Below are 11,973 nucleotides of genomic sequence, written 5' to 3'. Positions count from 1 at the left end.
TATCAGTAAAGTCTTTTTCTGGTGTAACTGGAGAGGTAAGGGTCTGGGAGGAGGGGGTGGATGAATATGTGAGAGAAGGCACCTCCTGTGACTGCCGTCAGCTGCAGAAAACCATGAAGAGGAAACACCTAACAAGCTTCGCCTCTGAAAAATCGGACCTAATAACTTTGCAAGGTCTTGATTTCAACAGGAAAGCAAAAAAAAAAAAAAAACTTTCTCCCACTCGAAGTAATGTTATTGATAAATAATTCCTTAAAACTATTTAAGTATAATTTTAAGACTAGAAACGTAACACATGAGGCGGGGTGATTTGGGAGAAGGGAAGCGTGTGTCGGGAGGGGAGGTGCGTAGGCACCGCCATCCCTGCAGACGGGATGGTCACAGTTGTGCTTCCCAGAGAGGACAGCGAAATAGGCATTTTATCACATCGGATTCTTAACTTTCTTTCCACGGCCAGCAGTTCAAAGCACAGTTATTTTTATATAGTGAAAAGGTGAGCAGACTCGAGGGTGTTGTGTCTCTCCTGCAGGTATGCCTGCAGCATCTTTAGTGACCCCTGCTGATGTTATCAAGACGAGATTACAGGTGGCTGCCCGGGCCGGCCAAACCACTTACAGCGGAGTGATAGACTGTTTCAGAAAGATCCTTCGGGAAGAAGGCCCAAAAGCTCTCTGGAAAGGAGCTGGAGGTGTGGAAATAATTTGTTCTTAGCTAACCTTTTGGTATCAGGTAAATTTTATAAAAATCTAATTATGTCTATTATTTCCCCATTTTTTTAAGCTCGTGTATTTCGATCCTCACCCCAGTTTGGTGTAACTTTGTTGACTTACGAGTTGCTACAGCGGTGGTTCTACATTGATTTTGGAGGAGTGTAAGTATCACACTAAATCTGCTTCTAATGCTCTTTTGTCATTGAGAAAAGTACATCATCAGTCTCTATCCCTGCGAGGAAGTAGAAAAGATTTGGGAAAATGTTGAAATCACGTTAGCAAAGTCTTTTCAAAAGGTAAGATACAACTGACTAGAATGCGGCAACTCCTTTATATCGCCTATTTTAATAGTTTTTGAATGTTATTTTTACCAAGTTTAAAAAAAACAATACAACAAAAAACTCAGATTCTTACTCTGTTTTCTCTTCTTTTAGAAAACCTGTGGGATCTGAGCCAGTTCCTAAATCCAGGATCACCCTGCCTGCCCCGAATCCTGATCACGTCGGGGGATACAAACTGGCAGTTGCCACATTTGCAGGGATTGAAAACAAATTTGGACTTTACCTACCTCTCTTCAAGCCATCAGCGTCTACCTCAAAAGTCATCAGCGAGGGCCCATAGGAGGACCGGCCCCGGGAGATGGCCGTCCATTTGTTGGTACTGTGGCAAAGGACGCCCCGCCTCAGAGGGAAGCAAGGCTTCATTCCTTTCACGTCCATCTCGTTTAAATTCAAGTCAAAGCTTTTTATAACATGAAATCATTCATTTTCTATGTGTTTTCTTAACCAGATCATTGTGAAATTATTCATAATTATTCTTTGGGTCTCTGCCCAGAAACCTTTGTTTGTATCTGACAATTTTTGGATTTGGTCAACACTAACATGATTTGGGGAAGGAGCAAGTCAGAATAGAAATTAAGACTCTCTTCCTTGTAGTAGGATTATAGTCCCAAAGGCTATTAAAAGGCAGTCACGGTGCTCAGAGCAAAGTGTTTCATGTGTGTTTAAATTGGTATGAAACTGGGTGCATATTTATAAAAATAAAAAACACTGGAAGAAATGAAAAAAATATATATCAGAAATAGCCAGCCTGGCTTCACATTTTAAGCATGCACAAATTCTGTCTCTGGATTATATTATGAAGCTTTTATGTGAAACACGTTTCTTTGTAATGAAAACCACATTGGAGATGTTTAGTAATCATATTCTGTTACTGGTACCAGGACTACTAGTAAAAAGTCTTTGCACTTTAGGGAAGTGCGTTTGGCATTTTATCACATAGAGAAACTGAAATGCAGCTCCCCTCTTGGAAATGCTAATTTTGTATAACCACTCATATAATGCACACGTACTGATTATTGCCTATTTCAATAAACACTGTAGAAAATGCATGCACCCTATTGCTGCTACCTGCCCTAATCCTGCCATCCCCTATAATTGGCACCCATTTGCTTTTAAAATCCACTTTATCTTGAATCATGTAAGAAGAATATATTCTAATATAAGTTTTTATTTAATTTGTGGTGCCTTGCAGAACGGTCAGAGGCTCATGTGTTTGTGAAGGTGGAAATAAACTATTTTTAAAGCTATTGAATTGTTTGCTCTTGTGCATGTCATGTGATGACTACAATAATTGTTATTATTGGACTATATGTTGTGTTTTGAGGGGGCTTTTATTCATACTGGCATAGATACATCCTCATGGTCTTTCAAATAATGTGTTCCCTCATTTTCATGGTTCAGAGTGAGTAAGAGAAACTACATTAAACCCTAGATAAACAAACACTAGCAGACTGACACTTTTGTTCTAGTCATCCCCAGCTCATTTGGCAATTTCTTATCATGATGATTAAAGTCATATAAACTTTCAGTGGAAGTTGGACATGAAAACTGGTATGAAATTGCAGTTGTATTTTCTAACGTGACTCCTGCTTATACCAAACCCATATACCACTATATCTGACATTTGCTGTTGTTTGGCTAGCACTATAATGATTTGGGGAAAGAAGTGTTGAACAGAATTTAGGGCTATTCTTCACAGACTGTGATCATGCTCCCAAAGAGGCTACGAAACATGGCAGTCTGTATGAACATTCCAAGCCCCCAAAGTTTCCCTCCATAGCAGACAACCACGTTTCAATCTCTGTTGCCGTAGACCAACTGGCTGATGTTCAGAGTTATAGTTTAAAATTGGAAAGAATCAACACCACATGTGTCTTATTTTTTGTTTGTTTTTTGGAGTGAAGAGCTTTGTCATCTTCACCACAAGTAGGACAAATATATAGACTGGTCACTTCCATGTCCCTTTGATAAAACCAAAGGGGAAACCCTTCCCCCATTCAGTATGATAAGTGATAAATATATTTTAATCCCAAAGACTGGTCATGAAACTCCAAATATGTTTCAGATGTTATAATTACAAAGCACTCCAGCTTTGGTCTTTTGAATATGGAGGAAAGTCCTTAAATCTCTGCATTCCTTTTCTTCACTTGCTTAAAATTTTATGGAAGATCAGATTTTCATGGTAAGAGCACTGACCCCAGATCTCATCAGTGGTCCCCAACTTTTTTGGCACCAGGGACCGGTTTCATGAAAGATAATTTTTTCATGGACTGGATTGGTGAGGAATGGGGGATGGTTTCAGGACGATTCAAGCGCATTACATTTATTGTGCACTTTATTTCTATTGTTATTACATTGTAATATATAATGAAATAATTATACAACTCACCGTAATGCAGAATCAGTGGGAGCCCTGAGCTTGTTTTCCTGCAACTAGATGGTCCCATCTGGGGGTGATGGGAGCCAGGGACTGATCTGACAGGAGGCGGAGCGCAGGCAGTGATGCCTGCGGTGGGGAGCAACTATAAATACAGGTGAAGCTTCCCTCGCTCACCCACTGATCACCTCCTGCTGTGCGGCCCAGTTCCTGACAGCCCACGGACCAGTACTGGTCCATGGCCCAGGGGATTGGGGACTGGAGACTGCAGTCATAAATGATGCATTGCCCTGCCTGCTTCTTTAAGAGCTGTTGAATTTGATGGGAGAGCATCTATGCTGGCTTCACACAGAAGTACCAGTAGCTGAGGGGTGATTCTGTTTAGTGAATAAGAAACCAGAGACTCCGGGAAGCCAGTGGAGATAGGACCGCACGTCTGTGTTTCCTTAAAATCCTTGGCTTATTCTGTTTGGGGATAGGCAGTGACTTGGGAGACTTTGAAGGAAGCCTAATTTCCATCCGAGTTCTGCTCAGTGGGTGGCATGCCTGTGACATGCCTTGACTAGGACTGCAATCACTGTGGTGAAAACCACTGTAAAATTTGCTCTGGGTTTCCCTTCTTCCTGAAGTGACAGCACAATCTGTTGTCATCATCGTTGTCATTCTCCACAGTGGAGTGGCTGCTGTCTGTGCCGGTGCTGTGTGTGGGTCACTTCCCTCCGAAAGGCTGAGGAACTGAAGGTGGTAACTGCCCGCCCATCCCAGGGGGCCAGGCTCCCCTGCTCTGCCAACCCGCTCTGTCTTTCCGCTCTGTTCTTGGTCCACCTCGTGATTACTTGGGGGGCTGGGAGAGGGGCCTGACTTTCATAGCAGCTTTTTTTTCCAAGGAGGGGAAAAAATGTGAAGCTGACCACAAAGTGAACACACTGATCCTTGGGTTCCAGTCGTGGCTGGGTTTCTTGAGGCTGGGTGGCACGCTGTCGCCAAGCTCCTGCTACACCTCATAACCCACAACCATTTGCTGAGCTCCCTGGGGTTGCCTTAATCCCAGCAGCCAGGGGCGCACAGGAGAAAATAAGATTTCTGGCGCAGAAAGAAGTCATTTAAATGCTTATTGCATCTCAAGCTTCAGTTTTTACTTAGCTAAAATATTTACCATTGCTGGAAAACAATGTTTAAAATTTTGTGCTTATATGTTATTTAATGGTGTGGCCTATGTAAACCTCAGGATGCTTACATTTTGACAGTCTTCTGGAAATGTTTAACAGCACATAGCACAGTGAGCCGGAAATAAAAAACGGGAACAAATTGTGCCTGAAACTGTAACCTCCTCTAAGTAAGTATTCAGAATGCAAGTTATGCTGGAATTCTTCAGGTAGAGGGAGAGAGTCTCCAATAACAGAATGTGATGAACCCTGTCTTATGGCCCCTTTATCAATCTTCCAGATAAACTATACCTGAACGTCATCGTACGCCTTTTACTGCAGAAGCCAGACTTACGGGGATGAATTTACATCCTTGCCACTGAGCAAAATCCCATTTTAAATTCGGGGTAATCAAACGCTTTCAGGATGTGGATTTTTCCAAAGATTTTGCAAAGGCACATTCCCTGGTCAAAAGCAGTGAAATGTTCTTTCCACAAATGTCCTGCCCACAAAGAGGTGTGCGCCTTTTGTTTTACCTGTGGGGGAAGAACCCTCCCCAAAGAGTTCTGTGGGGTTGTGAAGACCACAGGGGGTGCCCTGCTTCATTCTAAAGTCTGAGGCATCATCACCTCTGTCTTTTAAAGCAGCGGCAGTCTTCAGTTCGAAAGTCCAGATTGGGCTCCACGAGGGTAGGGGTTGTGTCTTTGATTCTCTTAGTAGGCTCTTAGTTATTATTTTGAAGGATAGATGGATGGATGGATTTTTGAGAAATGTATTTTTCCCCCAATGAGCAATCTCCATTATTTTCCTACTTTACAGGTCTTTTCTGCTGCCGATGTTAAAAACCATAACTGAAAACAATCACAATCTTATGTATTGATTGCTCATTTTAGAAGTCATAAATAAATCTTTTATTAAAACAACTATAGGTATTTAAAATTGGTTTTAATTAGTTGGGTACTTTGAGTCAAGAACTATCACATAAACTATAAGATAAATGTAAATTCCCTGGTCATTGTTAAAAATAAAGCTTTAAAAAAATCACATCCTTTGAGATGAGTTTTACATCAGGATTGAGCTGTATTATTATATTAGTTTTTCTTATCAATGAATGTATTACCTGTTTACAGCTCATTCTCTCTGTTTCTCAGGCATTCCCTTAGAAGCTGCAGAAGACGATGGGAACTCTCTTTTAGGAGGGTTTGTTTTTAGCTAATGCATTAATTGACTCCAAAAAGAGTCCAAATGGAACACTCTGCTTTCATCTGCTGGGGTAACCTAATAAAATAATGTTGTTTGCTTTTAGATTCCCGGCTGTTAAGGGGGTTTTGCTGAAGGCAAAACCACAGTCCCCTCAAATAACTTTAGAAGGAAAATTAAGAAGACACAATAATTGTGCTTGTCTGAGCCTCACTTCTCCTGGGTCACAGACACACCCCCAGCACACTGGTCTGGCCACCAAGGCTCCAGTGCCTACCGCTGCTTTGGACAGGGCTCCAGCCCTTCGGAGGAGGATGCTTTGTTTTGCAGCAGAGCAGTTCTTAAAGTGACTTTAAAATGGACTCAAGCTCTCAGGACAGACTTGTGCAAGCATGCTATGGTCTGTCCTATAAGGTGGGAAATGCAGCTTGAAGAAAAAAGACGGATGAAAACGTTCTTCTTTATCTCCTATCACCACCCTCACCATCCTTAGCATCCTCTCCCAGCTCTTGCTGTGGTCTCTTTTGGGGGCTGCTTTCAAATGAGAAAGGAGCAAGTGATTTTGCCCCCACCCCAGAATTCTTTGGCCAGTAAAGATTAATTAAATATGAGCTATTACATACCAGGCATGATCTCATTTAAACTGCTTTACCACGATTAAGGTAAGTACTGTCCTTTTCCTCATGCTAAAAATGGAGAAACCAAAACTTAAGTTTTTTGCCCACAGTCACTCAGCTAGCAAGTGAAGTGCAGATCTGAATGCAGATCTCATGGCAGCCTGCCCTCCCTGCAAGGATTTCTCAAAACTCTATGCTGATAAAGTTCTTATGATAGTCTTTGCCCAGGATTTCTTATTGTCCCCAGTCCTCAATATCAGCTCTATCATTCTAACTTAGAGCAGAAGGGAAAGGTGACCTCTGGTTATTTACCATAGTAAGTGCCTTTGCTACCCCAAAGAATTCCAGGGCCTGAGGACCAGGTGAATCCTGACAATCCTTTTGAGGTTCCTTCTAAACTATTTTACAACCTATTAAAGTCAGTAAAGAAAGGATTAAGGTAAACTTGAAGCATTTGCTCCATGGGTGTAAAATTGGAAGGTAATGTGGAAAAAGCAGAGGTAAATTTACAAACTGTTACAGTGCAACGTGATATGATGCAAACTCAATTGGACCATCTTAAAAATCTCTACTATAATTAGAAAATGCCGTTCTTCAACAAAAGCTGGAAATAATGGAAAACCAAGTTAAAAGTAAATATCTATGGGTACTTGGCCTCAAAGTGTGTCTGGAGGGAATGGAGACAGTTTATAGAATGTGGGATTTGCTGGAATTACTTTTGGACATGAAATCTCTGTCACTGCTAATGGTGGAAAAGTCTTACTATATTCCCAATGAGTTTCCTACTACCCCTAAAGTTAAAGGAGAGGTTATCTACCCCTGCATTTGGCCACTCTCTGCCCCATTCTTATATAAATCAGAGTGGATTACTGACCCACACCAAAAAATTACAGCATTTTCTTTCTGGGCAAAATTTCTTTTAAAAACCCAATAATATGTCATATTCTCACTCTATTTTCAAAAGAGTGGTATATTTGAGTGTGTGGATTTCTGTTTAGAAGCAAAATTTACCTGTATGAGTTCTAAGTAGAGAGATATGCTTTATACATTTGAGAATGTATGTCTTCTGATAATTAGCTGCTCCGTGTAAGAGGCTATTTTTAAGGAAAAACTCTTCATTTGGGCTAGTTCCGTTCCAGTATTATAAAAGGCTTATTCCATGTTATAGTAAAATCAGAAAAATGAAAAGTTGGGCATGAAGAAAATTAAAACAGGCATTTTTTTTTCTTCCGAAGATAAAAGTGAAGCCAATGTTTATTGAATTTTATCGTTATGCAAAGTAGAGATTTCTCCAGATTTTTAATCTCAGCCCCTGTCCTTCCCCACTCTATAGTATATGTACCTCATTCTTCCTAATTGAGGAAACAGGTCATACTTAAAGTGAAGTTTCAAGTTACCTTTTGACCCCTAATTACACAGTAGGTGATTTTTTTTTCTTTCTTTCTTTTTTTAAATAGTTTGCCCATGTGAGAATGAATATAGAGAAACCATCGATTCTGTATTTTTTTGGTACTTGAAGTTAAACATGGTATTCTTTCCTTTTACTCAATGTAGAAAGTATCTTGATTTGATCCAATAAGAGCCTTCTAATACCACACATACCTAACTTATTAAAAATTATAATAATGGTATTTGGCATAAGTTGAAGTTAAAGGATAACTGCTATCTTTTATTTGAAATCTGATTTAAAATAAATTTCAAAAGAAACCATAGCAATGTATCATCGAAGCCCCAAAGTAAATATTAAATAAATGCTTTGGCTTCTGTAGACATCCAACTCCAGTTTAAAAATTATACCTTTTGGAGATTTCTGCTTCTGGCCATGATGGAATAGTAGGGAAAACTAGAAAAATGGACAAAAGTATATGATACGATGTTTTTCAGACATCGGATATGAGGCATAATAGGACTGCAAACTCTGAGAGAAAGGACGCAAACAAGGGGAGGCCTACCATTGCCCCAGTTACTGCCTGGAAGCAGTTTCCAACTCCTGTGCAGGCCAGGAGAACCCAAACAGAGCCCAGCAGCAGTTCCCCCCAATTTAAGAGATGGACATAAGAATTTGTAAGACAAAGTACCAAATAGGAGGGAGCTGCTCCTAGAGAAAGCTCTGGAGTTTTTCAGAGAGTCCTCCAGTCTTTGGCCAAGTACTGATTTTTTATTTGTGAGAGGAAATTATCCAAGGCTCGGGAAAGAATCACTGGAAAGGAGGAAGCAGAAAAATTCTGGAGCTCACAGAGGGGAAATAGTTCTCATCAGCCAGAGTGGAAAGTCCTCATAATACATAGAACATCAGGTAGAATCCTCAGAAGAGTGTCGCATTATGAATAAAGCTAAACTAGTCCTCCAGTAAAGACTGCTCTGTCCTTAAAGTTTAAAGATCCACATGATTCCTAGTAATGTGACTGCTTGTCGGAACAAAATTCAATACTATTCAAAAGAACACAACAAAACCTCACAAAGCACAAGGCAAAATTCACAATGTCTACGATCTAACAAAAAAACCATCAATCATAAAAAGAAGATGAAAAATATAAACCCTAAAAAAGTGAAAAATCAATCAATAGAAATAGACCCAAAAATGACAGATGATGAAACCAGCAGCAAAACTAGTAGGACAACTATTATAAATAATCCATATAATCAAGAAGGTAGGGGAAAACATTAAATGTAGAGAAATGGAAGATATGAAAGACACAATGAAAATTACAATTTCTGAAATGAAAAATAAACTGAATGGGACTATATTAGGCACTGCAGGAGTGAAGGTTAGTGAACTCGAAGGCACAGCAAATTCTACAAAATGAAGCAAAAAATGAAAAAAAATTCTTAAATTTGGAGGCAATATCAACGAGGATAAGATATGTGTATCCCAGAAAAAGGAAGAGCAGAAAAAAATATTTAAAGAAGCAGTAGCTGAAATATTTCTAAATTTAAGAAAAACTGTATACCTACAAATCCATGAAGCTCATTGCACCCCAAGTAAAACAAATATAAAGAAAACTGTACCAAAGTACATCATAATGAAAATGATAAAAACCAGCAATAAACAGAAAATCTTAAAAGTGGCCAGAGGAAAAAGGACCTGTAATCTGCAGAGAAAAATGATAATAAGAGAAGATTTCTAGTTGGAAACCATATGTTTTGGGAAACTTCCAGGACAGTATAGAAAAACCAGCCCCCAAAACTGAGAGGGAACCAAGAGACCAAAGAATGACTTTGATAAGGAAAACCCCCATCTGTTACTTGGCACATCAGCCACCTGAGACCCCCACCCCTCACGGAAGACCCGCATCAGCATAATACTAACCTATTACCTGGCCCATCAACTAATCTATTACCTGGCACATCAGCATAACACTAAATCTACTACCTGGCGCATCAGCATAACACTAAAATCTATTATCTGACGCATAAACTAACCTATTACCTGGCAGGCATTAACCACCTGACCCCCCAGACCACCACAACTTAATAAAAGTGGGAAAAATCAGGTAGATGGTGCTCAGAATTTGGTGGTGAGGCCCCTCTGAGCCCGCCGGCAAATAAACTTTGATTCTCAGACTCTCCGTGTGCCGCTCAGTTTGTCCTCGGGACCACTTGCTGTAACACTTGCTGTAATGACTTCAACAAGTCCAGCTTGGTGAGTTAGATGAGTTTATTAGAGGTTGCTCATTAGGGTGCTTGCTCCTGGGTGGCACAGGAATTTCTTTCACGGGAGCGTTCATACATGCAAAATCGACATCTGCCCACCCTGTGGAGTTGCTTTAAATCTCTTCCCAGTGAGTAATGCAACATTTTTACACTGTATCTTTGCTTGTTCATGGTGAAACAAATCACACAGGTGCAGTACCATCATCATAAGCTGTCCTGCAACCCATACTATGTTAATGATTATTACAATTTTCCACCAGGTGTGGATTTTAGTATTATAATTAGCTAAAGGGCGTTATAGGACAGCCAAAGCAGCTCTAAAGCAGTCAGGGCGGGTCTGTGCCCCCCTTTTCAAGGCAAGAAAGTGCTGGGCACTTTTCTTGGGCCTAGTGGTTATCTTGGTGCCTGCCTCATCTACTTTGTAACAATCTTGCTGAGCACTCTAGGCTAGCAAAACAGTGTTTCTGATCTGTGGTGGGAACCTACATTTTCCCCTCACTATGTAAGGTAGAAAACAATGGGGTGACATCTTTAAGACATTGAAAAACACTGTCAACTAGGAAATACATACTCAGTGAAAATATCTTTTAAAAATGGAGGCAAAGTCAGACATAAAGATAATTCATATATCTGGTAAGCTAAATTAAAGAAATGTTAAAGATAGTTCATGAGGCAGAAGGAAGTAATACCAGATGAAAATTTAGATTTATACAAAGAAATGAAGAGTGTCAGAGTGAGAAATATATAGGCAAATTTTTAAAGACAACTTTTTCTTGTTTTAAAAATTCCTTTAAAAATTAATTGACTCTTTAAAGCAAAACTAATAATGATGTATTGTGAGATTTGTAGCCTATATAGCGGTAAAATGTGCAACAAAAATAGCACAAAGAAGAAAAGGGGGAATTGGAAGTATAATGTCAAAATGTTCTTATACTATACATAAAATGGTGTACTATTATCTTAAGGTAAAGTATATTCAGTAGATGTATATTGTAAATCCCTATAGCAAGCACTTTAAGTAAATAAATAAATCACATTTAGCTCATAAGACATTAGTGAAGATAAAATTCAAACCTTAAAATAATTCCAAAAGAAGACAGGGAAAGCAGAAAAAAGGAACAAAGAACAGACGAGGCAAATAAAAAACAAAGGACAGAATGATAGATTTAAACCTACTCATATTAATAATTACATCAAATGTAAATGGCCTAAACACCTTCATTAAAAGACAGAGATTATCAAATTTAAAAAAGTAAGACCCAACTATATGCTACCTAAAGAAACTAACTTTAAATGTAGAAACACAGATAGATTGGAAGCAAATTGATGGGAAAAGATATACCATGTAATAACATATCAAAAATTAAAAGCTGAAATTGACTGTATTGATGTCATCCAAAATAGATTTAAGAAAAAGGACTATTACTAGGGATGAGGAGCAATATTTAATATTGATAAAGGTGTCAACTCATCATAAAAATATGAAATCCTAAATGTGTATACACCTAATTTAGATATATAAACAAAAAATTAATAGAACCAAAAGAAGAAATAGAAACAAATCCAAAATTATACCCCCAGATTTCAACACATGTCTCCCAGTAATTGATATAAATAGGCAGAAAATCAATAGAAATATAGAAGACTTAAATATATCAAATAATTGACCTAATTCACATTTAAAACATTCCACCCAATGACAGCAGAATACACATTGCTCTTGAGTACAAATAAAATTCCATCAACGTTACCTGTAATATGGGTCACAAAACTAGTCTCAATACATTTTAAAAAATTGAAATAATACACATATGTTCTCTGACTATAATAAAAATCAAGCTGGAAATCAATAACTGAAAGATATTTGGAAATCCCCCATGTATTTGAAAAATAAGCAATATATTTCTATATAACCCATGAGTCAAAGAA

At 38.9% G+C, this 11,973-nt stretch overlaps 1 protein-coding gene across 2 annotated transcripts in view; it reads left to right on the top strand.

The window, feature by feature from the left end:
* Positions 1-2,295, top strand: part of SLC25A13 (solute carrier family 25 (aspartate/glutamate carrier), member 13) — a 172,535-nt gene extending 170,240 nt beyond the window's left edge. The window contains exons 16-18 of one of the 2 annotated variants that reach the window (XM_012647814.1): positions 530-688; positions 781-871; positions 1,145-2,295. In XM_012647814.1, coding sequence (XP_012503268.1) covers positions 530-688; positions 781-871; positions 1,145-1,331 — 437 coding nt within the window. In that variant the 3' untranslated portion in view covers positions 1,332-2,295. The remainder of the gene's footprint in view (positions 1-529; positions 689-780; positions 872-1,144) is intronic. The other variant, XM_012647822.1, reaches the window with a different exon arrangement.
* The last annotated feature ends 9,678 nt before the right edge of the window (positions 2,296-11,973 follow it).

The sequence above is a fragment of the Propithecus coquereli genome, unplaced genomic scaffold (assembly GCF_000956105.1).
Source record: "Propithecus coquereli isolate 6110/MARCELLA unplaced genomic scaffold, Pcoq_1.0 Scaffold108, whole genome shotgun sequence".
NCBI lineage: Eukaryota > Metazoa > Chordata > Mammalia > Primates > Indriidae > Propithecus > Propithecus coquereli.
The sequence above is the reverse complement of the archived record's forward strand: the minus strand, read 5'-3'. Positions and strand labels throughout refer to the sequence as shown.